General features: G+C 43.9%; 1 protein-coding gene across 2 annotated transcripts in view; it reads right to left on the bottom strand.

The window, feature by feature from the left end:
- Positions 1-27583, bottom strand: part of ACSBG1 (acyl-CoA synthetase bubblegum family member 1) — a 149852-nt gene that overhangs the window by 106546 nt on the left and 15723 nt on the right. The window contains exons 2-3 of one of the 2 annotated variants that reach the window (XM_063926556.1): positions 10539-10633; positions 7502-7719 (exon numbers count right to left, since the gene is read on the bottom strand). In XM_063926556.1, the coding sequence (XP_063782626.1) occupies positions 7502-7719; positions 10539-10593 (273 nt within the window). In that variant the 5' untranslated portion in view covers positions 10594-10633. Of the gene's footprint in view, positions 1-7501; positions 7720-10455; positions 10634-27583 lie in introns of those variants that run through there. The other variant, XM_063926557.1, reaches the window with a different exon arrangement.

Consider the following 27583-nt stretch of genomic DNA (forward strand, 5'->3'; position numbering starts at 1 on the left):
ACACCCACAGAGGGGGAATCGCCTACCTCACTGGTATACCAGCGGCGGTATGGTGCCCCCATCAAGATCCCGGTGTCAGTATTTTGACAGCCGGGATCCCAACAAGCGGTATGCTAACCGCATATCCACTACACTACCTCCTTCACTGCATCATCACACTACTAAACAGCGCTACACTACCTCCCCACATTACAATACTGCACTACCTGCCCATATTACAAAACAGAACTATACTACCTCCCCACTCTGCACCACTACACTACACTACACCACTGCACTACCTACTCATACTACATCCCCACACCGCAGGGTTAATGGTCACTCTGCAGCAGCAGGCACTACCCCTAGTTTTAATTTAAATTACAGAGCATTGGTGAAAGCGGGGACAAGTGGAGCTTCTGGACGCTAAGCCGTGCACTGGCTGAGGAGCAGCACGCATCTCAGGCGAGAAGCATCCGTGCTGGGGACCCCAGAGGAAGCTAGAAAAAGGTAAACTCACCGGCGACTGTTAAAGAATTCTGAAGGTATCGCCAAGACTGGAGAGCGGAGCCGTGCTGCCTGGTCTCCTCCTCTCTGCGTTGAGCACGCCGAGGCAGCCCTGTAAGTGGAGGTTTGGCTGGCTGAGAATAGCCCGTCCAGGAGGTGGCACCAAAGGCGTGGCACAACAGGCACAGTGGGTCCCGGCCAGAGAGTGAGGCAGTCGGGACTTGGGAAGTGGCCATCGGTACCCCCGAGACTGGCTTGTTAAAACGGAGCAGGGAGGCACAGGGCTGCAACGAGGTCATCCGGGAGAGGCGGCAGTGAGATGAATTAGTCTGCTGTAGAAGGAAAAAAAAATCTTCTATCTACAGCAGCACAGAGAACTGTAGGATGCTGTGGGCCTATTTGAGAGAGTGGGCCTGGAGCTGCAGCTCCATCAGCCCCATTATTAATCCGGCCCTGTGTCCGAGTGATTCCATCAGTGTGTGAGCACAATCAGGGAGATGACGTCAATGCGTTTCGTCCCGTCACAGCTCGGGACTTCCTCAAAACTATTGGGCTCATTCTGTCTTAGCCCTTATTTAACTCCCCATATGGACCGCCTTTGATTATAATTGCGGGCACCAGTGTGCTACGATCTAGATGCTTAATAAATACACATATGCTAACAACAATACAAAAACAGATAAGAAGCAGGTTCTAGGTAGTTACTAAACGACTGATATCCATATATGAATAAACATAAATAAACATACACTACAATAATAATTTAAATAGTTTAGGGTTAGCATAATAAAAAATAACAATAGAGTATAATAATAAAAGTAATCATCATGATAATAATGCCATTATTATTACTTTCAATAACATTATTCCCTATATAAAGTAAAACTAATAATAGCTAATCTAAGCAAGTATAATCGATAGCCTCATTAAGCCCCCTAGGACTTAATGTATCTAATTTAAAAATCCAAGCGGATTCACCAATACATAACTATGTTTAATAGATTTATTAATGATATTGCATCTGTGTTCTCTGAAACGACATTTAATTGATCTAATAGTCCTGCCAACATATTGCAGTTGGCACGGACATTGCAAAACATACACAGAGTATGTGGATTCACAATTTAAATATTGCTTAATGGGAAAACTCACCCCACTAACAAAACAATCTGACCACTACTGCTGTTTTGTCATCACTCCTTGTTACCGCCTGCAAAATGGACGCTTTCTGTCAATCACTTGCAAATGAATTCTCAATGAGTCTGTAATCGCAATTCAATTGTATGCATGGGCGCATTGCAGCTGGGACGCATGCGCAGACATCGATAAACGCTGAAGTGCGATAACATTGGAAGAGTGTGTAACTATCAATCATGCCCTTAGATTCCCATGATCAGATATGTATTAGAAATGTGCTGGGCGTTCCTAGGCAGTAACTGGGAGGTGACTATTCAGTGACAGTTCATCTCATTGGTGTGCATGGGAGATTCTCAGGCACTGCTGAAGTGGTTGTGTACACAGACGCTTAACCACTCACGTTTGAGGCCATACTCAGACAGAGAATATACAGATATAATACTAGAAATAGCGTATAGTCGCAGGCGTGATGGTGGTCGCAGCATCGTGCAACTAACAATCAGCCCCTAAGTGAGAACAGAAAGGCAAAGTTTTGCTCTCCCTATCCTGTTATGTACTATTGATATATCACTTCTTTATTTAAAATGCATTCAAAACATTTGTATACTGTAACACTTGTTTCTATACATTTAGATTTATTTATATCAGTGGTCAGGGAACTTTTTTACCTTTTACCCCAAAATATATTTAGATACGCCGAAGTTACCACCTTGATTTGAAAGGAAGGAAATCATATATTATAGTGCATATATACTGGTTATCACTGTTTATATGGTATTTCTGAGATACTGTGTATATGTATTTATATATATATATATATATATATATATATCTATCTAAAATTATTTTTTATAATTTTCGACAATTATTTTTTTTGCCATTGAATGGGTTAATTAGCACTTTCTCCCCAAAACACCAGAATGAATGTAAGAAAGATGGATGAGGGCGGAAGGGGCGGGGAGACACGACTTTTAGAAGACAGATGGTCACATCCTCACCTCAGTAATGCCAGTGGGAATTTCCCACTGTTCTGTGGGCCACTGTCTGATCCTGTGGAACTCCGTCAGCGGTCAGCCTCAGGACACTTCAAGTTGTGTGTGTGAATTGGCGGGCCGCGGGCAGGAGGACCGGACAGCGCAGGACGGGCGGGCGTGAGGGAGAGCGGTGTGATGTCAGCACGTCACACCGTGGCCAGGAACACAGCACAGGGTGGCCAGGAGCTCAGCGCAGGGCGGGCAGGAGGGAGCGAGCCAGTCGGTGCTGGACGGGGCTGTGTCTCGGCAGCGCGACCATCCATTACCCCCAGGAATTTCATTTTTGCCCCATTTGGGGTAATTTTCCCCTGTTCCCTGACCACTGATTTATATTGTGTTCCTTTTCAGGAGTTTATGTTCTGTATTGCAATACTGTGCCTGTTCATTGTTATTTTATATTGTTAAAATGAAAACTGCACTTTACCTGTAAGATTGGGTACACACTTGACGAGGCACATAAGATTCAACATCGCCAAGTGAAAAGATATCGGAAAAACACACTGTGCTAAATTTAGCACAGCTATGATCATCCACACTGACATGCGGGGGGATGCCCAGCACAGAGCTAGTCCGCCCCACATGTCAGGCCCGGCCCCACCGCACAAGTGCAAAAGCATTGCAGAGCAGCAATGCTTTTGTACTTGAAGAGTAACTCCCAGCCAGCGCAGCTCCTGCATGCTGGCCGGGAGTTACTTGTCGTTGTGATGGTCGCAGCGGCTATGTGTGACGTCACGCAGACACTGCGGCCCGCCCCCCGCACGGTCCGGCCACGCCTGCGTTGGCCAGACTGCGCCCACAAAACGGCGGTGAAATGCCGCCGTGCCGCCCCCTCCCGCCCAGCGATGCATGGCAGCGTGCAATCTGGACAGAATGACCACCTATATACAGTACAGTTCTATGTAAGCTTAATGTAACTCTCTGTCTTTGTCTGACACTTCTTTCAAGCAGAAAAGTTGATGACTGTTGAATGCTGGCAATTTTCATCATGATATGATATAATGAAAGACAGGTCAGAGTGCCATTGAATTCTAGATAAATATAATTGGTCATAAGTGTTCTTTGTTGGAAGACTGCAGCACATTGACTTAATGATTTCTTACTGCTCGGTTCTAACATTCTTCCAGTCTGACTCTACGACATTCTATGACTGTTGCTATAGTAACAGTGACACTTCTTGTTAGTCATACTAATAAGCACGGTTATTCTTCTTCTGTTTTTGCACTTTGCTCTGTTACAAATGTTAGGCCTCACACATATGGCTGTTAATACATTAAGGAACACATTTCAGAAAAGGCTGCAATATTTTTTATCGCCACTTATTGGGGCAATAAAGCATCTCTTATTGGAACAATTTTACTAAACAATAGCGCCAAGGCAGCTGAGAGATAATCAAATGCCTTGGCAATACTGTTAAAACTAGATAAAAAAAATAAAATAAAAAATAATATATATATATATATATATATATATATATTAAAACTTTTAAACAATGTAAAAATGCTTTATTCAAGGGATAAAATATTATATCTATAATGTAGTTTTGTTAGCACCATCATGAGATCTCCCCAACAGCAACTGCTGATCTATGGGGTGATACAGAAAAAGCCTGTTTGTTGTCTGAACGTGGCCACTTTTACTGCAATAGCACTCTCTGGGCCAGATGTATTTAACCTGGAGAAGGGATAAAGAAGTGATAAGTGCAAGGTGATAATGCACCAGCCAGTCAGCTCCTAACTGTCATCTTTTTTCAAATCCGCAATGATTGGCTGGTGCGTTATTACCTTGCGCTTATCACTGGTTTATCACGTCTCCAGGTTAATACATCTGCCCCACTGTCCTTTGGTCATTTTCATGCTCTCAGATGAGCTGAATCAGAGACATGTTCTGTTGCAACCGTATATTTTGCCGCAGCTGTGTTTGCACCTATAATCTAATGCTAGGCTGTAGTATAGTACCATTTGGTGAATTTTTAGATGCAACAATTGGTCGCACCATGGAAACCTGCACTAGTCCCTTGGTAGGTGCAAATTTTCTGTCTGAGTGTGGCCTCCAATGTGTTGAAGGTTGAGCTTGTGATTCTAATACCCACACCTTGATCATTTTACCTATGCCTTAGATCTGTAGGGAATTGATGTTACATGGTAGTAACAGGGCTGGTTAGTTAAGAATTGTGGTTGGTGCAAGGGATGTATTTTTTTTGCATGGATATACAGGTAGAGGACATTGCAGTAGTCCAGGATTCACATGTATTTATGAGTGGAGGAAGATCTAATGAACAATTAAGTGCTTGATTCTGGCAATGTTCCTCACATAAAAAAAATGTAGATTTGATCACGACTGATACCTGGTGTTTATGTATTAAACCACATTAAGGACAGCACCAAGATTCCACTCATGGACAGTGTTCTGCACAGCCAAATCACTAGGTGCAAATCTCTGTTTTATCAGGATTAAGGTTTATCCAGCTGGTACTCATCCATCCAGTGATTCTGAGCCTATTCCTGAAGACTCTCAGAAACCTCTCAGTGACAAATGTTATGATCTAGCTAATGACGGCAGTGGCAAACGCAGGATTTGCATGGGGGGGTTTCCAGAACTGGGCGGAGCCAAACACGGGGGTGGGGACTGAGGTGACCCAGTATATGCTGGGTCCGTAAAACTAGTGTGTCTGTGTGTGTGTGTATGTATATATATGTGTGTATATATACATATATATATATATATATATATATACACACACACACACACACACACACATATATAGACATATACATAGCATATTAAACATGCATATATATATATATGTACACACACATACAGTACACATATATATACACATGTGTATATATATATATATCTATCATATGTGTGTGTGTGTGTGTGTGTGTGTGTGTGTGTTTATATGTATGTATGTATATACATGTGTATATATGTATGCACATGGATATATATGTACTATAATTAAAATAAAGTAAACTTTTATTGCACTTACAAGTGCCACCAGGAAGACAGCAGGCTGCAGAGGATGCTAGACAGCCATTAATAATACTCATGCAGCTAAAAAAAAAATATATATATATATATATATTTTTTTTTAGTGGAGAGGGGGTTTCTGGGTGCTCGGAAACCCCCCCTGGGTGCGCCACTGGACGGGGAGAGAGAGAGAGAGAGAGAGAGAGAGAGAGAGAGAGAGAGAGAAAGAAACCAATCAGCTCCTTACTGATTGGTTGGTACTTTCTTCACTTCATATCTCTCCAAGCTTTGATAAATATCCCCCATAGTATCCATTGCACCTGTTTCATCCTCATTATAGTAACAGATTGTTACACACATTGTAACCTTTGTGGTGCACCCAAGATGGCTGCTTCGCCTAGTACTCACATGGGTGGGATGAAAAATACTTGGAACTGATGGCTATGTAAGAGCTCTGCTTCTAGCATTAGTATGCTGCAACTTCTCCATTTTGTGTCATCTCTTCTAAACATTGCCTATTCCACTAAGGGTAACCTATGTAGTGCGCCAAAAATGTCTACTTCGTCTGGTGCCTTTAATGGGTGTGTTATGTAAACTGTGGAATTTATTACCCAAAAATGGCTGCACCAAACCTGCATTAAGTTCATTTTGTACACTATGGACCCTATTCAGTATGGATCGCATCTGTGATGCGATCACATACTGACAAATTTGTGACTAGTACACACGCGCAGTGTCCAATCTGCATGAGCGCAAGCCCAGCAATGCGTTTGCATCGATGCGAGCGCCTTTGCCTGATTGACAGGGTGAGGCGGTCGGGGGTGGCATTGCACCTTTGTGGAAAACTGGGGGGGCGGGTTAGCAGCATCTGCGTAACGTCACATGCGGACACTGCAACCTAAAAAACAGCTGCTCTGCGCCTGCCTTTGCAGCCAGGCTAGGCAGGCAGGGGGCATCCATAGTTTAGCTATGTGATCACAATTGAATTGCGATCGCATTGCTGGCAGACATTTGCATGCTGGACAGCCTTGCCCTGTAATGGGCGGCCCCCAGCATGTGATCGCAAGCAGTTGCAGTTTTGCTAAATTAGCAAAACTGCAACTGATGCTCAATGAGGGCCTGTGGGGATAATTCAGACTTGATTGCTATGGTGCGTTTTTTGCATCCCTGCGATCAGGTAGTCTCCGCCTACAGGGGGAGGGAGAATTTGCTGTGCAGGTGTGCGATCACATGTGCAGAAGAGCTGCACAAACAGCAGTTTGTGCAGTCTCTACACAGCCCAGGAGTTATTTAGCAGCTGCGATGATCGGGGCCGGAGCTTGATCGGGGCCGGAGCTGACGTCATGAATCCTCCCACAAAACGCCGGGTCCCTAACAGACAAGAGAACAAGGATCTTCACAGGCGCACAATACAGCAGAGAGATCCAGATTTGCTGCCAGAGCCTTAAGAGAAGCTCTCGTCATGGGAGAATACCAGTTCAACTTCATAGACAAAGTTCTATTTTGAGCGACTTGACAGAGCCAAATTTAGTAATGGTTGATTAAACACACAAGGGTATGACCAATCATGTCGCTTCAAGACTGAAGTGCAGTATATTTTTCTGTTTCAGATTTTTGTATTACATTACATTTTAATCATTTGAGAAATGTTAGGAGTATTTTTGGAGGATTAGTGAATCACGGGTTTGTGCAGATTGAGTACAGTATATATGAAAGTTTACCTTGATTATATTAATTGTCCTTCAATATGACCAACCCAAGAGGTTCCCCAGATCATGATTTATGTGCAAAAACAAAGCATATATTTTTGTGTGTGCCAAAAACACGCTGTAAAAATGCTTTACCATGATGGACTGAGATAATAATCTCACCTTTAGGAAGCTTTTGGCAGCTCGACGACAGAGGTTGTAGTACTTCATGAAGTTAACATGTTCCCATACACCATCCTTCTTGCTTGAAAGGGCATCAAGAGTACCATATTTAGCCACACACTCCAGAAACATCTCATGTACAGTTATGGGAGTCTGCGGACATGAGGAGTCAATGCGCAATTCAACTGATCCATCTGCAACTGTGGTCCATAATTTATCTACACAGACAAATTTCATACAATGATGAGTAGAATTTATCACCTGTTGTTATTATTATTTCTATAATAACTTTTCTAACAACATTTGGTTACAATATTTCCGTAAGTGTAAAGCTAGTGTTCTTGTTCATTAGAATTGATATATGTAATAATATGCTTCATACTATAAAGTAGAAGGATATTAGAAGTTAGTATGTTTTGTGACTATATAAACGAGCAAGACTTAAGATCCGGTGTTATATACAGCTATAAAATTAACTAGTTTGTAATTAGCAATTTCTCAAAAAAACAAACCAACGAATCTACTTTCTAACACTGACTGACTGAATTAACTAACTAACTACACATATAGAAACTGAAGAATAAACACTGACATGAACACACAGTAATACAGTCTTCCAAGCTCAAAAATATACATATACATACTACCCACAGGGCACAGAGAAACTTGGTACAAATTTGCAGGGACTTGTTCAGATGTGCAATTGTACAAATGCACAAATGTGCATACTCAAACAATAGGGAAGACTTGCACACAGGGCCGCCATTAGGGGGGTACTGCGGGGTCTTTTGTCAGACAGGGGGCCCAGGCCTCCTCTGCAGCTGCAGACGGGTGTATAACTGTATATAAATGTCCTCAACAAAATGGCTGCCACCATTGAGTAGACAAAAAAACTGACAATATGGGCTATCACATACATAGGAACACAATGAAGCATCACATTTAACAATCGTCATAATGCAACATTATGTCTGTAGAATTACATAAGACCAACTATCACACTGGGAAACTCCAGCTGCTTGACAGCATAGATGCGAGTGGGAGGTGGAGGGCCAGCGGCGTATCTAGAGAGGAGGGGACCCGTGTGCAGTCTCCGGGTGTGGGCCCCCTCCTCTCTCGTCCCGTAGCCATCAGCAGCGCTGTTAGCGCTCTGTCTGAGCTCTAGAAACTCTGGCACAGTGCAAGAGTCTGCAGCGCATGCGCAAGTCTCCCAAAAAATGGCGCGGTGGCCATTTTTTCAGAGATCTGCGCAAGCGCTGTAGACTCTGGCACTGTGCCAGGGTCTCTAGTGCTCAGACAGAGTGCTAACAGCGCTGCTGCGGCTGCCGGCAACAGGACTAGGGAGAAGAAGGGACCCACACCTGAACACCAGAAAGGTAAGTATATAGAAGAAATGGGTGCAGTGTGGGCCCCCTCTGGACGCAGGGGCCCGTGTGCACCGCACACACTGCACCCATTATAGATACGCCAGTGTGGAGGGTGCAGGAGCATATATGTGTGAGTGGTAGGTGGCTAAGGGATATGTATGTAAGAGGGAAGTGGATGGGGCAGGAGCATATATGTGTGAGTGGTAGGCGGCCAAGGGATATGTGTAAGAGGGAGGTAGATGGAGCAGGAGCTTATACTGTATGTGTGAGTCGTAGGTGGCTAAGGGATATCTGTGTAATAGGGAGGTGGATGGGGCAGGAGCATATATATGTGAGTGGTGGGCGGCTAAGGGATATGTGTAAGAGGGAGGTGGATGGGGCAAGATCATGTATGTGTGAGTGGTAGGTGGCTAAGGGATATGTGTAAGAGGGAGGTGGATGGGGCAAGATCATGTATGTGTGAGTGGTAGGTGGCTAAGGGATATGTGTGTTAGAGGGAGGTGGATGGGGCAGGAGCATATATGCATGAGACGTAAGTAGCAGGGGGCCTCCCAACTCCTTCGCGAAAATCGTACCAGTTGGGACGTCTGGTACTGAAGGTGGCTGAGGGATAAGTATGTAAGAGGGGGGTGGCTGGGGAGAGCTAGGTATATATCTGTGAGATGGAGGTGGGTGGGACAGGGCAGGGTACATATGTGTGAGAGGGAGGTGGCTGAGGGATATGTGTGTGAAAAAAGGAAGGTGGCTGGGGAAGGGCTGGGGTATATGTGTGAGAGGGAGATGTCTGGGGCAGGAGCATATATGCATGAGAGGTAGGTGGCTGGGGTATAGGTGTGTGAGAGGGAGGTGGCTGGGGCAGGACTGGGTATATGTGTGTGAGGGAGGTGGTTGGGGTATATATTTGTGTGTGAGATGGAGCTGCCATGATAGTATTTATGTACAGATGTAGCAGCCATCATCTAGGCTGTGACTAGTCACACCAGTGATCTGTTTGCGTAGTGTGTGTATACGTGCACAGTCATTGCCATGATTAGTGTGCACATGCTTTCGCGTTGCAGCAACGATGGTGGCTGCTTCATCTGTATTCTGAGGTGCCTGAGGCAGGGCTACGGTATCATATAATTTATGATAGATTCACATGTTGTAATAACACCCACCGTCACAGCCCAAACTTTGACAATTTTATTTTTAAACTGGTTTACGGTTTACACACACCAATTTTTGCTCCACCCCTGCTCCAACAGTATTCACAGCTCCGACTCCCCTGGGAGGGCCTTCCTGTTTTTTCACTCCCAGGCATCACAATTTCTGATGACAGCTCTGCCTGCATATATTCCTCTATGGCAGAGGTTCTCAAACTCGGTCCTCAGGACCCCACACAGTGCATGTTTTGCAGGTAACCCAGCAGGTGCACAGGTGTATTAATTACTCACTGACACATTTTAAAAGGTCCACAGGTGGAGCTAATTATTTCACTTGCGATTCTGTGAGGAGACCTGCAAAACATGCACTGTGTGGGCCCCCGAGGACCGAGTTTGAGAACCTCTGCTCTATGGTCAGGCACAGTACACTCTCCATTACATTTACCTTTTACAATCACACCGTCAAACCATGCAATTACTTTGTTGCTAGTAGGACAGAAAACACGTCAATGTATAAGCCACTTTCACCTGTAGACTTAGTGCTGGGGATTTCCAGTGGTGGTTCAGCAATGGGACAGTCCATGAACTTTGAGTCCCGATCTGTTGGCTCCTCTGTCACTTGCCTGATGGGGAAATAACACATTGCACCACAAAGGAATAAAAATAAAAATACTGAATCACTTTATAGAGCATTGTATTCCCATTTATATTGGACAAGTATATGAAGAATTTATATAATAAGGAAGGGAGCAACAAATGGGTCTCTTTAAAGATGGAGAACATACAGTTTATGAAGAAGGGATGCCTATGGTCAGAAAACCGACTGTGGCATCCCAATGTTCAGAATCCCGACAGGGGGAAGGTAAGTATACTTAACCTCCCCAAATGATCCCCTTACCCTAACCCTCCCTTCTAGCAGCCTAAACATAACCCTCCCCGCAGCCTAACCCTCCCCAGTGGTGCTTAAGCCTAGCCCCCCCCCACCTCCCCACAGCCAAAACCTAATCCTCCACAGTGGTGCCTAAACCTAACATCCCCTCCACACAGCCTAAACGTAACCCACCCTTCCAACAACATTACTCCATCCCTTCCCCTGCAGCCTAACACACCCACCCCACAGCTTACCTATGAGATGGACCATCAGAAGTTTGTTCAGGATTCCGGCGCCAGGCTTGTGACCCTATTCGGGATGCCGGTGTCGGCATTCCAAGTAGTGTCGGGATCCCAGAGTCGGTATTTCGACTGCTGGGATCCTGGCCGCTGGGATTCTGACCAGATCCCGGACATATATTAGGTTGACAGGGTCAAAAGGTCAACAGTATAAAGGTAGACAGTGGGTAAGGTCGACAAGTACAAAAGGTTGAAAGGGTCAACAGGTAAAAGATAAACAGTGGGTAAGGTTGGGAGGTACAAAAGGTCGTCAGAGTCAAAAGATCGACATGACAATGGTCTACACACAAAAAAGGTTGGTACAAGTTTTTTGGGGTGTCATTTTGTATGTTTAACTATATCTTGACCTTGTGTACCTGTCGACTTAATGCATGTTGACCATATGGGGTCAACCTATTGACTATCACCCTAGACACTGCGACCTATATATTGGAAGCCCTAAGTATAGTGGAGAGGGCTGCAGTGCTAGTACTCCCACTCACACTGAAGTTGTAAAGCACGTGTCATTTTACATTGATTTTTATTTTTATATATTTCCATTCTTAAAACTTCCTTCTAAATTCCTCACCTCTCTGCCAACTCCTGAATCCCCACTATGTTACTTCTCCCTTGTGTATGTAAAGTAAAAGAAAACAAATAAAAAATATAGTTAATAATGGAAAAGTAGTCAGTGTAGTGAGGTCGACAGGACCCCACTGGCAATGGAGGTTGGCTCTGTTCCATGTGACAGATTTCCTAGCAATGTGACTGGACAATGGGGGTCATTCCGAGTTGTTCGCTCGTTGACGGTTTTCAGTATACTGCGATTAGTCGCTTACTGCGCATGCGCAAGGTTCGCAGAGCGCATGAGCTTAGTTATTTTACACAAAAGTTAGGTATTTTACTCACGGCATAACGAAGCTTTTTCATCGCTGTGCTGATCGTAGTGTGATTGACAGGAGGTGGGTGTTTCTGGGCGGAAACTGGACGTTTTATGGGAGTGTGCGGAAAAACGCAGGCGTTCGAGTTGCAAAACGCAGGAGTGGCTGGAGAAACGGGGGAGTGGTTGGGCAAACGCTGGGTGTGTTTGTGACATCAAACCAGGAACGAAAAGGACTGAGCTGGTCGCAATGGCTGAGTGAGTCTGGAGCTACTCAGAAACTGCTAAGAATTTTCTATTCACAATTCTGCTAATCTTTAGTTCACACTTCTGCTAAGCTAAGATACACTCCCAGAGGGCGGCGGCTTAGCGTGTGCAATGCTGCTAAAAGCAGCTAGCGAGCGAACAACTCGGAATCACCCCCCAATGGGGATATAATTCTCATTATCAGTTTTTCATAATCTATGTCTAGGTGCGGCACATGGCAACGTGCAAAGTGTCTACATTGTTGCTCTCTTCCTCTTCACACGTTGCTTTTATAATATCAAGGAATTTACTAACAAAATTTAGGTTTGATTTGTATGTTTGAGGACAACTGTATATAATAGTTCTGCATATAATTTAAAGGCAAAAATTCCATCAGACTGATCCTTTAAGTAACTTCTATCAGTGGTGATATTTTCAATTTGTTACAGCCCAGTGATCAAATAATAACATGTATTTTGCATATTGGTTTCGGTGATTAGAAATGTACTGTACAAAGTGTGTGTAGTATTAAGCATATACATGCCTATTAATCTGCAAGTGCACACACATTATTTCCTAATGTACATAGTGTTTTAATCTAGTTTTTTCATTGCCATTTAGAGACATAGAAAAATAGAATTTGACGGAAAATAGGAACATCACATTGGCCCATCAAGTCTGCCCTTTTTTCATTTATCCTTTTAGCAACTTCAACCCTATTTGTTCCTTAAGTCTTTTTAAGGATATTCATATGCCTTTCCCAAACGTGTTTAAATTGCTCTACTGTCTTAGCCTCTACCACCTCTGCTCGGAGGCTATTTCACTTATCTACTACCCTTTCTGTGAAGTAATTTTTCCTCAAATTTTCCCTGAACCTACCTCCCTCCAGTGTCAGTGCATGTCCTCGTGTTCTTCTCTTCCTTTGAAGAATGTCTCCCTCCTGTAACTTGACAAAACCCTTGATATATTTGAAAGTTTCTATCATGTCCCCCCTTTCCCTTCTCTTCTCCAAACTATACATATTAAGATCTTTGGGGGGGAATTCAATTGTTTTGGGTGTCTAATAATCCTATCTAAACGGGACTGTTTAAATGCCCAAACAATTTATCAGGATTCAATTTATGTTTGGGTGCCCATGCATATTGCGCATTTCATGCCCAAACAGACAGGGTTTATTTGCGTAAAATGTCTAAACTCATCTAAAGTTCTGCTTTGGGCATCCAAACTTAGCACACCTTTCTCCTTGCACCTCATGAGGCTGCAAAAAGAAATTTAATTTCGGTGGCTACCGGGTTCTAAACGGAGCAACAATTGAATTGCTCCATTTTGCACCCCCTAGTGGTAGACACGGGGTATAACAATTGAATCTAATAAGTTTAGTCTTTCCTGGTAAGTTTTGTGCTGTAAGCCATCCACCATTTCAGTTCACCTTCTTTGTACAGTGTCTATGGGTTTATGTACTTAGCTTTGGAGAGAGATAAAGTGAGTCGGAGATAAAATATCAGCCAATCAGCTCCTGTTTGTCCTTTTTAAAACACAGCCTGTAACATGGTAGTTAGGAGCTGATTGACTGGTACTTTATCTCCATCCTCTTTATCTCTCTCCAAGGCTTAGTACATAGACACCTAATGTATTTATATCTTTCTTGAGATATGGCCTCCAGAACTGAACATAGTATTGTAGATGATGCTGTACCAATGACCTATACAGTGGCAATATTACTTCTTTCTACTGCTACTGATTCCTCTCCCAATGCAACCAAGCATCTGACTTGCCTTCCTCATTGTTTTGTTACCTTGCTCGTCTGCCTTAAAGTCATCTGGAATGGTGACACCTAGATATTTTTCCTCCTCAGAAGTTTTCATTATTGTGCCCTTGTTACTATATTTAGCCTTTGGGTTTTTGAGACCCAAGTGCATGATTGTGCAGTGTTTGACATTAAATTATAGTTGCCATGTTCTTACCCATTCCTCTAATATACCTAGATCCTCAATCATACGTTTTACCCCTCCTGGGGGTAAATTTACTAAAGTTTGATTTCAGATTCAATATTATGACTCAATAAAATCAACTTAAATCTAATCAAATCAAACTGCAAAATCCCTTAACATATACCTAATTTACTTATATATGTTTTTGCATTCAATTTTCAAATCACATTCGATTTTGGTTGATTTTAACATGGGATTTTGTGTTCAGTTTTGGAATTCCTTTCCAAAGGCAAACATGAAATCACCTGCCAAATCAAATGAAAAATCAAACTCGACTTCCTCATTCCTTTCTATTGGGCCAATTGTATCACATGCACACTAATTAACAGGTGGAAAAATTGGAAACACTTGTGCACACTCTAGAAAAGTGAAAGGGAGTTATTTTGTTTTCCTCACCATACAAAACTAATGTTGTTGTTCATTTTACATAAGCATATACATTTAAAGTGATTATTTTTGGCCCATACAAAATTAGAACATAACAAAAAAAAACTGTCTTTACTCTGTTTTATACATGAATACCTAACTGTAGAATATAATTTTGTGTTATTTAATTGTAAAAGAATAAAAATACTTACAGCTAAATAGTTGGCAATATGTGTAGCCCTAATCTACCTTCCACTTTCTGTGCTCACATAGGGGGTAATTCTGAGTTGATCGCAGCAGCAAGTTTGTTAGCAATTGGGCAAAACCATGTGCACTGCAGAAGGGGGGCAGATATAACATTTGCAGACAGAGTTAGATTTGGGTGGGTTATTTTATTTCTGTGCAGGGTAAATACTGGCTGATTTATTTTTACACTGCAATTTAGATTTCAGTTTGAACACAACCTACCCAAATCTAACTCTCTCTGCACATGTTATATCTACCCCTCCTGCAGGGGCGGATCCAGAAAAAAATTACAGGGGGGGCACCATAAGTGGTTGGGCTATCAAGGAGGGGTGGAGTTAGAAGTGGAGTAGGCGTGACCACGTTTCAGTGGGTGTGACCAATTGTGTGAGGGTGTGTGGTCAAGTGCTCAATGTGCCAGCACTTAATGTTAATTAGCGGAATTGTCCTGTATACTTAGGGGCAGATGTATTAACCTGGAGAAGGCATAAGGAAGTGATAAACCTGTGATATGTGCAAGGTGATAAAGGCACCAGACAATCAGCTCCAATATGTAAATGAACACCCAGTGGTTGAGTGCAGTTATGCTAAATACCAGATATCTTCTATAGGAATAAGGGGTTTGGACACCCCTACTAGCAGCATGCAGCACAGAAACCCCTAATATATGATTCATGAACCCAGTGCGCAGATCATCCACCCCCTTTATTCCTGGCCCTTCTACCCTGCCTCACCCAGATTACCAGACACTGACCACCAGTGAAGAAAGCGGGGACAGGCCGCAGGGTCTTCTTTTGCTTGCTGGCCTGGGTGTTCCCAGCAAGCTTCCACATTTATCTCACCCGCTCCACTTGAGCTGGGATAGAGTGAAGTCTCCTCTGTCCCACTGGATAGAAGCTCCCTCCCTTCTTCTGAGGAAGTCGCCGAGGTTCTTAGGCGGAGAAACGCGTAAAGGAGGGAGTGAGATGCCCGGAGTTGCTGTGTGCACACACGTTTGGTCTGCCGGAGGGAACTGCTATCCAGTGGGACAGAGGAGACTTCACACTATCCCAGCACAAGTGGAGCGGGTGAGATAAATGTGGAAGCTTGCTGGGAATTGCCCACGTTATTATTTGGAGCACAGCACTTGCCTAGGGACCTTGGTCTCTAATGGAGTACAATATGCAGTAAGGACAGAACCCTGTTTCCAGGATCTCACTGGTTGGGTGAGAAAGTTATACAGTATTGTGATGAGTGCAATCGAGTCACTATATTTAATTTCATCCATAATCTATTTGACTCTGCATCGGATAAGCATTTGAAATTAAGTTGGAACATTCAGCGTGTGGATGCACGATTTTAATTATCTGTGTAGATGGAGGATTGATACATTCTTTCACTATTATAGTGTCTCTAGAGTATAGACACATTTGAATACGGAGACAGCTACAATTGTTGCAATAATAGAAATATTGAATAAATTAGTTGAACTGTTCTATCTCTTATGACTGACTGCATGATTTTATTATGTGTTAGTGTATTGTGCAACACCAGCTGTGTGTAATGTAATGTATAATAAATATTTTATGTAAAGTATTTAAGTTTTATTGTTGTCAATTTCATTTGGGACAGTAGCGCTCTGAATAAATTTTGTAAGTTTTACATTCTTTTAGGGGTTGAGTGGCCCCTGGTCGGAGCAGCAGCTGTCCCAGAGTGGAATTGTAGAGTGTCTCACCAAGAGAATAGTCAGCGCCTGGAAATAGTTTTTCCTATCACTGAGTGGTGGGTCAAACATATACATTTTTGCCTTGGAACTTACCGCCAGCCACTTCCCTATCTTTATGAATAGACCCCTTGGTGTCTGCCCTGGCTGTTGCTGTCCCGGACCCTCAGCGGCGCTGGCGGTGCGCTGTACCTTGGTGTGCTGTTCCTCTCCGGCGCGACGTCCTGGAGACCCGGACCCTCGGCGGTGCGCTGTGACTGGGTGGGCTGGCGGTGCGGGTGCGCTGTCTCTCACCCTCGGCGGTGGGCAGTGGTGCACTGTGTCTGGGTGGCGGGCCGGGCAGTGCAGGGTGCGCTGTCTCTCACCCTCGGCGGTGGGCAGCGGTGCACTGTGTCTGGGTGGCGGGCCGGGCAGTGCAGGGTGCGCTGTCTCTCACCCTCGGCGGCGGCGAGGCTGAATCTAGGATGCCTAGGATGCCTGCATGTCACATGTCTTCAGACTCCAGGGAGCCAATCAGGAGGAACGCTTGCCTGCGACAGGGGGGGCACGTGCCTTGGTGCCCCCCCCCTAAATCCGCCACTGCCCTCCTGCAGTGCACATGGTTTTGCCCAACTGCTAACAAAATTGCTGCTGCGATCAACTCCGAATTAGGCCCATAGTCCGTTGTTGGTAGCAAAACCTCTGCCTGCCTACCAATAGAATGGTGTTTAGAAGCTCAAATCACCTGTCTCTTATTAATCTATTCATTTGGGGATTTGAAGTTTGAGTTTGAGTTCAATCTGTGTTCAGTTTGCAAATTGAATGTTAGTAAATGAAGGGACTCTTTCGACTATGGTAAAACATTGGTGTTTTGCAGAAATTAGGATTAAGTGGAAATTAGCTTTATGGTCGATTTGACATTCGATTTTGCCTTTAGTAAATCTCCAAAGTCAAAATAGAATAGAAATTGAATGGAAATCTAATGCCAAATCTCTTAAAACTGAAAATCAAACATTAGTAAATATACCCCTTGGTGTGTCTATCCTGTTGCGTACTTTTGTGTCATCTGCAAAAAAGCATAGTTTCCCTTTAATAAAATTTGCAATGTCACCAAATGTGTTTCAGGATTACACAACTGCACACTTGAGATAAGTAACCTGCACACTGCTGATTGTACTAGTTTTCATTGCTAGTACTCTTCAGTATTCTAGTTCCCTCACTAACACCATACTACTAGAAAAACCAACATCAGATTATGGACCTTACTATTTCTCAATGGATTGTCACATTGATAAAGCTATATATTTATCTTATTTAAAACCCTTTAAGAGGCCTAAGAACACTGTACGCTATTGACGTATGGAGTACCGTAAGGGTACGCACGTTGCGTAGCAATCGCTTAGCCGAGGTCGAGACGCTCAAGCGTCACGTTCGCTCACGGCCAAGAGATCACAGGCAGGCACACTATTGGCTGCTGACTAACGTAATGGTTCGCTATAGCTTGGCGGGCGCTGTATCGGGAGCGGGCCGCCCGAGCGATACAAACGCTCGCGAGAATACGCTGTTGGTATCGGGCACACTATAGGTGAGCGACTACCTTAATGCTACGCTATCAGCGTAGCGGACGCTCGGGACCACGAGGAGATCACGAGCGGCGCAGACGCTCACAATGTTAAACCTTTAAATCTAAACCATAAACAATGTAATATGCTGTAAAACCTTAGTGTAGAGATAGGGTGTAGATACAACACAGTGTAACCTTATTAACTTAAAAGCTGTTTGAGCGTCACCGACGCTCTGAGAATACTTAACACTATAAGAAATACACCGATACCGTGCTTAGGGTCCAACGCCTAATATATATATTATGAATGTTATACTTGCAAAAGAATTAATACAATACAAGTCATACACTACAATATAACATAGACTACCTAACCAGATAACTACACAGAAAATACAATACAATACTATTACGTGTTAAGAGAATATGAGAGAAAGAGGAGAAGAGAGAGAGAGAGAGATATGGCCCATAACAACAAGAAAGATAATATGATTGCGGAGAAAACTTACGCACAAAGGAAACGATCGCATGCGCCTCTGGACATCCAGCTCCCGATTTTCAGCAATGATAACCGTTGGAGAGTGAGAGCTGGATGTGATCGGCTTGTCTATTTATGCCCCACACACAATACAATTCAATGGTCCCTACAATCTCATTGTTCATTGGACACAGGAATTCCTCCTCGCATTATAACAAAAGGTCATAGGTTGATTCATACAGGTGGGCTGTGACTATTTCCAACAGCTCAGGTGGGAGGGAAACTGGGTTTCCCGCCGCATGGATAAGTAAGTGCAAATACAGTAAATGTTCATAAACTTCTTATGTCCATAACTATTCGCACGAGCGATTAATCCGCTTCAAACCAACACCGGAATATTGCTAATTAAATACTCTTCCGGTGGGTACTAAACACCACTGTATTACTCCTGTCTGACCCTTCGTATCAAACAAAGGGGGATTTCTCTGTTCATGAACATTCTATATTAACCAAACTTTCAGAATCTATCAAAGGGACCATGATCTACAAATTACATTATATAGTGGAAATATGTAACGATTGAGTCACACGCTACGAACACATGAACTCTACCGTAAATGCACATACCGCGCGCCCGCGGGTGCCCGCAACAGCGAGTATGCGCACGCACGGGAGAGCGCACGCATGCGCAGCGCAGACCTGTATGAGGTGCAAATATGGCAGTGTGCATCGTGATATTTTTCTGACTTTGACAGTCCACCCTTTGGCAGTCAACAATAACTGCCACTTCCTAAAACATTTCAAAACGAGAAAAATATATGTCAGGGGTTAATACATTTACATGGTTGGGTAGGGGAGGAGAAAAGAAGGTAGGAAAAAGGTATGACCTAGTGCGATAGCAGAAGCATGTGTGTATGAATCCGTGCTTGGGGGTCATATATCATCGTGCCGTACGTGTTTTAAATCAAGCTTCGAGGTATTGCGAAGTATACATTTGAATTCCTTCTTATCCCGTGGTACGGGTCTGTGGATGGGCTGTCAAACTTTACCGAGCTCTTTTCGGATTTTTTTTTTTGAACAAAATGGGGAGCACATTTTAGTTGATGATACATGAATGGGGGAATATGTGATTGCTGATATCTGTGCCTGTATTCCCTATACTATGTGTGTAATTACCTGAAGGTTGTAGAGATGAAGAAAAGACATAATTACGGTAAATGCAGTGGTATTCTATGTCAGGTAAATGAACATTTGTCGGTTGAAGTCTTGTTCGGTGTCTGTTGAATGCAGTCTTCTTTGTGCTTTTGCCCATAAGGTGCGAGCAAAAGCTTTGTCAATGTCCATAGATTTACAAAAGTGTTGGGCTAGCGTAATTTTAAAATTTCTAGGGAAACTGGGGATCTATGGCAAAGTTCATCAAAAATCTGCGTATCAGGTTGTCAAAACTTCTTCTTTAATCCATCTGTTGTCTGTATATCGGCTCATCAAATTCCTCGTCCAAGTTGGTCTTTTTACCTTGGAGGAAAACGGAAAAACAGGTGAAAGAAACGGACCGTAGAAATCGCATTTTCATCACATCATTGTTTCTACATTTGGGTCATAAATCAAATCCATTGGAATTACAATTTCCTCACTCCTTAAACTCATCACCCTGGTACTTCGTTTACACTTCGTTAAAGCCTGACCGCATCTAAATATCAAGCCAATCGTTATGATAACATCTAAGATACATAGGAGAAACTTCCCAACATCCATTATGACTCCTTGAGCCCATTCTCCTAAACCAGTGAACCAATTTCGCGGGTTCAACCATGACACCCAACCAGTCAGCTCATTACTCACAGCAGCAAGGGTGAGATTGTGTCTCCTGCGAAATTCCCACTTCAGTTGGAGAATATCGTCCATCTTTTGGTCTATGACCTCGACCGGGTCCTCGGTACTATTTGTAATATATGTGCAACATTTCACGACGTACTGCATTGCCAGTGTGACACAATATCCACCTGTTACTGCCGTGAGATAATTGAGAATCATTCTATGCTGAACCAGTTCTGTTTTATAAGCTTGAAGTTCTCTTCCAGTATACCTAAACGTGTCATCATACATTTCTGTGATATTGTCTAACAAATTTGCGAGCGCAGATATGTATTTATAATTCAACACTCCTCTGGCGGTGCGAGTGAAATCTAACGCGATTAGAACCTGAATCCCGGTGGATTCATGGATCATGTCAGAGGCCGGATGCTCTGTTCTTTCTATCAGGTGCCGTTTAACTACGTGCTCGTAATGGGTGTGAGTATAAGGAGCTTGGGCAACACGGTGTATATCCTTCATTTTGGCATGTGATACAGTCATTACTTCAGGCAGTACTTTTCCAATATAACACAATCCTTCAGAGTTTGGGGCAAGCCACTTATACGCCTTCCTCCCGCATATGAAATATGCATCATCGGGGAGAACATATGGGACGGAGTAGGACATAACCATATTACACATCTTCCATGTGAAATCTCCTAACCCTAATTCTCCCATCTGTCTAGTACACGTATCAGCTTGTACGATATGTGCACAGTATCCTGGTGATACCTCTCCAACTCTCGTAATCCTATTTCCTAGGGTATACCTATATCGGAAAGATTTTCCTCTACTGGCTATGTGGCGTACAAGCTCTGTATCTGTCGGCATTCTATCTGCTCTATATGAAAAGGTCATGGTTTGGTTACTCCATGACACTTCCCAATTTCCCGGCTTTCGGGGATTGGAAATGTTAAAACATATGAGGGATCTATCCACATGATATTGGTGGAGCTTCAAACTAGGAGGACTGGAGATATTAAACCTCCTGTCCACCGGCCTCCCACCACTTAGCTCAAGTACCTCCCCTATCGTTAAAGGAAATGGTACTAGTCCTGATTTGCTATGACCTTGAGGTACTTGAGAGCATACCCAACAGTCTGTTTGATTTAGCACACTACCCACTAAGGAGTGATAGTCACTCAAGGGATGCCGGTCCATGTGGATATTAAAACTGGATTGGCATTTCTTGATGCACCCATCCTCAACTACATTGTCACAGAGCCTACAGATACAGTTTTCTTCAGCTAACAATCCTTCACAATTCCTTCTATGGTCAATGCTATCGGATCGTTTTCTGATACTCGCCTTTGCTTGTTGATTATGTTGTTCTTGGGAAACTACGCCTCCATCTCTGTCATCAGAACCCATTCCAGAACCTCTCTCGACCTCCATGGTACTCTCGCCGGAACAGACTGCTCTGGTCAACATCATGGTCAACAGGAAAATCCGGATCACAGTCTCTTGAGGCAAGTCCATCTTAGGAGGAAACGAAGAAGAATGAGAAGGGGGAAAAATAATTTGAGGGAGAGGGGATGGGAAGTGGAGAAAAACAATAAATGGGAACAGGGAATCGACAACTGCTTTTGATCTTGTGATTTTCAATGCTCAGGTGCCGCCTCAGTCCTCCTGGAACAGACACTCCAGTGATACAACGTCCTCTACCGTCTGTTCCTTATCACGGGACCTCTCTGGATCAGCAACCTTCTTACAATGGGACGAATGAACCCAAGTCTCTCTCTCTGCAACTTTCAATGCTGTAGTGCTAGTCAATAAGACTTGGTATGGTCCTTCCCATCTGTCAATAAGGCAACCTGAGCGTAGAAAATTCCGTATCATTACATAATCCCCAGGTTCAATGTCATGACAATTACTATCTGGTAAATCAGGAATCACTAACTTCAAATTATCATTTTGATTCCTTAGCTGTTTACTCATGTTAATCAAGTACTTTACAGTCACTTCATTGTTACACTTCAAATCATCCTGAGGGTTAATCATAACATGCGGTTGTCGACCAAACAAGATTTCAAAGGGAGACAGATTAAGAGGGGACCTGGGAGTGGTTCTGATGCTGTATAGTACAATGGGTAGAGCTTCTGGCCATGTCAATCCTGTCTCTGCCATAACTTTGCTCAGTTTTTTTTTAATAGTGCTGTTCACTCTTTCCACCTTCGCGCTCGCCTGTGGACGGTATGGAGTGTGCAGCTTGCTATCAATTCCCATCAACTTACACATTCCTTGAAAGACATCACCTGTAAAATGGGTAACCCTATCACTTTCAATTATTCTAGGGATACCATATCTACATACAAATTCCTGCACAATTTTCTTAGCAGTAAACATAGCGGTATTTGTGGCCGCAGGAAATGCTTCGACCCAATTTGAGAAAACATCTATACAAACAAGTACATATTTCAAATTTCGACAAGGGGGTAATTGAATGAAGTCAATCTGTATTACCTGGAAAGGACCGCCTGCAGGTGGGATATGAGATGGTTCTGTTGGTATTGCCTTTCCGATGTTCTTTCTCAAACAGGTAAGGCATGACATTGCTCTCTTATTTGCATGAGGTGAAAATCCTGGGGCGCACCAATATGCTCTTACCAACTTGCACATTCCCTCCTTGCCCAGATGAGTCAGCCCATGTGCTGCCTCAGCTAAACATGGAAGATATGCTCTGGGGGCCACCGGTTTACCATGTCCATCTATCCAGAGTCCTGAGGACTCCTGGCCATATCCCTTTGCCTTCCAGACTGCCTTTTCCTGTGTGGAACACAAATTTTGCATTTCACACAACTTCTGTGTGTTGATGGTATTAAATACCATCAGTTGTGTGGTGTCTGTCTGTCTGGGGGTACCAGCTGCTAACTTAGCTGCTTCGTCTGCTCGGCTGTTACCAAGTGATACTGGGTCTTGGCTATATGTGTGTGCTTTACACTTGATAACAGCCACTCTGTCGGGTTCCTGTATCGCTGTTAGAAGCCTTTTGATGTGAGCTGCATGCGCTATCGGTGTACCAGCTGCCGTCATGAAATTTCTGAGGCGCCATAGGGCTCCGAAATCATGGACTACCCCGAATGCGTATCTAGAATCGGTGTAGATATTGGCTGATTTGCCCTTAGCCAATTCACATGCTCTGGTTAGGGCGACCAGTTCAGCAACCTGGGCTGAGTGAGGTGGGCCTAGCGGTTCCGCTTCTATGGTGCCTTGGTCATCTACGACTGCGTATCCAGTACACAAGTCTCCCGAGTCTGACTGTCTATGACAACTACCATCCGTGTAGAAAGTTAGATCTACATCTTCCAGTGGGTTGTCACTGATGTCAGGCCTTGCGGTAAAATTTTGGGTCAAATATTCCATACAATCATGTGTTTCTTCCTGTGTGTTAAATTCTCCTTCCCCACCACTCTCATCCTCCACCCTTTGTGCCTGTCCAGGCACACCTGGGAGATATGTTGCAGGGTTTAATGCACTGCATCTCCTTATGGTGATGTTTACGGGGGCCATTAGTGCCAATTCCCATCTTGTAAACCGCGCTGATGAGACGTGCCTGGTTTGGGCAGAATTTAGCAAGGCTGACACTGCATGTGGTGTATGAATTGTGAGGTTGTGACCTAGCACTACATCTTCGCTTTTCGTTACTAGCAATGCTATCGCAGCAACGCTTCGCAAGCATGTGGGGAGGGATCGCGCTACCGTATCTAGCTGAGCGCTGTAGTATGCTACTGGCCTGCTGGCATCACCGTGCTTTTGGGTTAAGACGCCTGCCGCGCAACCAGCACTTTCTGTTCCGTACAGCTCAAAGGGTTTCCCATAATCTGGCATACCTAATGCTGGTGCCTGCGTTAGGCACTGTTTAAGTCTCTCAAATGCCATCTCGGACTCGTCTGTATGCGAAATCTGATCAGGTTTGTTTGAGGAAACCATCTCCTGCAAAGGTAATGCTAGAATGGAAAATCCTGGGATCCAGTTACGGCAATACCCACACATTCCTAAAAATGTTCTGATCTGTTGCTGGGTTTGTGGCAGAGTCATGTCTCTAATTGCTTGAATTCTATCAGCGGTCAGGTGTCTCAGTCCTTGTGTTAGACAGTGTCCCAAATATTTTACCTTAGTTTGGCATAATTGCAACTTGTCTTTGGAAACCTTGTGTCCTGTGTCTGAAAGATGAAACAGGAGCTGTTTCGTATCCTTCAGGGATGCTTCCAATGAATCAGAACACAGTAGTAGATCATCCACGTACTGTATTAATACTGATCCACTCTCTGGTTGGAAAGACTGTAAACAATCATGCAAAGCCTGGGAAAAGATACTTGGACTGTCTATGAAACCTTGTGGTAATCGTGTCCATGTGTATTGGACTCCTCTGTATGTGAATGCAAACAAATATTGACTGTCAGGGTGCAGAGGTACCGAAAAGAAAGCGGAGCAGAGGTCAATAACAGTGAAAAATTTCGCAGTGGGAGGGATTTGCATAAGGATGACAGCTGGATTTGGCACTACGGGGAACTGACTCTCAACTATTTTGTTAATCCCCCTTAGATCCTGCACTAGCCGGTAACCCCTCCCCCCACTCTTTTTAACAGGGAAGATGGGACTATTGGCAGTGCTGGACGTTCTTACCAGAATGCCCTGTTGTAGCAAGCGCTCTATTACGGGATACACTCCTAACTCCACCTCTGGCTTCAGAGGGTACTGTGGGATTTTTGGAGCTATCCTACCATCTTTTACTTGTACAACTACCGGAGCTACGTTTGCCATTAATCCAGTGTCTTGTCCGTCTTTAGTCCAAAGTGACTCTGGTATCTGGGATGTCATTTCTTCTACTTGGGATGGAGTCCTATTTGTCCTAATGGTATGTGACATTAATTTTGATGGGGAGTCTAACATGTCTTGCACTTCCTGAGCGTGATTCTCAGGTATGTCCAAGAATACACCTTCAGGAGTACAATAGATCACGCACCCCATTTTACACAATAAGTCTCTTCCCAGGAGATTAGTCGGTGCCGATGCAGCCAGCAAAAAGGAATGCTTGGTATGTAACGGCCCTACTGTAATCTCGGCTGGTTTGCTAACAGGGTAGTGCTGGACTACTCCCGTTACCCCTATGGCTGGAATTGTCTTACCAGTGGTTCTCATGCCCACTGTCGAATTTATCACTGATTTGGCCGCCCCTGTGTCTACAAGAAAGTTTAATGATTTACCAGCTACATTGATTGCAATTTCGGGTTCACTTCCAAGATTTGCAATCAATTTTACTGGCTGCAGATTACAGGTATGGCCACACCCCTATTGGGTATGGTGACCTCCCTGAATCCCGCTGGCAGCAACTGCTTGTGAAGGGGTTAAATGGGAACTACCAGTGGCTTGCCAGTCTCTGTTCGGGGGGTATCTTTTTGTTTCCCCTGTATGTGGCTCATAACTCCGTCTCTGCGGACCCTGCTCCCAATGTCGTGTGTCGTGTCGTTGTCTAGGGGGTTGATATGAGTTTTGTGAATTTTTCACTCTACAGTCTCGTGCCATGTGTCCCTGTCTATGACATGAAAAACAGGTTACCACATTTGACTTACCCACAGGGTTTGGTGATTTATACAAAGGCTGCCTTGTGGTCAGGGCCTGTATACTTACGGCCATTAACTTATCACCTTGTGACTCCCTGTGTCGGGTGATATTCCGGTCGTGATCAATAGCAGCCTCTCTCAAAGTAGCCACCGACAGACCTCGCCAACATGGTTGCGTGGTCTGTACTCTTGTCTTTAATGTCTCTTTTAACCCATCCATTAGTACAGATACTGCTACTTCTCGATGGTTTATGTTTGTTTTAATGTCCTCTATACCTGTGTACTTTGCCATTTCTAGTAATGCCCTGTGAAAATATTCTGCAGCAGTTTCTGACTCTTTCTGTCTAATGGAGAAAATCTTGTTCCACTTAACTACCGCTGGGAAATACTCCTTTAACTGTAAACTTATTCTTTTTACGTTATCTTTGTTGTACACATCTGTAAGAGGTACATCCTGATCTAATCCACAGTCAGCCAAAAATTGAGTTGCGTCGACATTGGAGGGTAAACATGCCCTCAGCAATACCTGCCAGTCTTTGTTATTGGGCTCTAAAGTGTTCCCTAGGTCTCTGATGTATTTCTGGCTAGCAACTAAATCTTTTCTAGGGTCAGGGAACTCAGACACTATGGTTCTTAATTCCATTCGGGAAAATGGGCTGTACATGGCAATGTTCCTAACAGGAGTGATTCCTGTTGTGTCAGTTTTCCCATTTGGCACTGCTATTACCCTAACAGGATTAAGTCTACTAACATCACTCTGTGTAGGTTCTACAGCCTGTGGTGAAATGGTTTCAGCGTAGTGTATGGTGCCGTACTTACCTGTAGATACGACCTCACCTATCCCTCCGCTAGGGGCTTTTGTTACTAATCTCGTGGGTGGAGCTGTGCCTACTGTTGTCTCTGCTATGGTGGCTGCTAGAGAGAGCGCCGATATTGTTGCCGATTCGTCCTCTTGATCACACTCTTGGGGAAAGTTCAAAACAGGGTACAACTTGCACGGGTTAATACTTGCATTGGTTAACTTATTAACATTTACACAGTTGCTAAGTGTTTGTTTGTTACACCCTAATGCGTCATTCTCCGCAACCAATTTCTCTCCTGATATGTATGGTGGCGGCGGGGCCGTCGCTATCAATTTCTTGATAGGATTAGATCCTGCCGCCAGAGCCAATCCTCTCTGTATTTCACCCTCCTGTTGCCATAACTGCAAATAATCATAATGTTGGATTCGTCTCTTTGTTGATTTAATGAGACATATCCTCCTCCTTAAATTTTGCAACACTTCTGGGCTAAAGCTACCTACTCTTGGGAATTTCTCCCCGTCATGCACTGTCATTCTCTCCCATTCATCACATAAAACCTCTGTATGTGAACCATATTTTTCACACATTACGTACCTTGCCGACCCGACTGGTCGGTTTACTGAATCAACCCGAACCGAGGTTGATCGCCCCCTTCCTGAACAATTGGCCCCCATAACTTGCAGGCGTTGCTTTCACCACCTCTGACCTTATTTCAGGGTCTTCAGCGAACCCTTACAAAAACCAAAATGTTCAC

Source organism: Pseudophryne corroboree, chromosome 6 (genome assembly GCF_028390025.1).
Source record: "Pseudophryne corroboree isolate aPseCor3 chromosome 6, aPseCor3.hap2, whole genome shotgun sequence".
NCBI classification, from domain to species: domain Eukaryota; kingdom Metazoa; phylum Chordata; class Amphibia; order Anura; family Myobatrachidae; genus Pseudophryne; species Pseudophryne corroboree.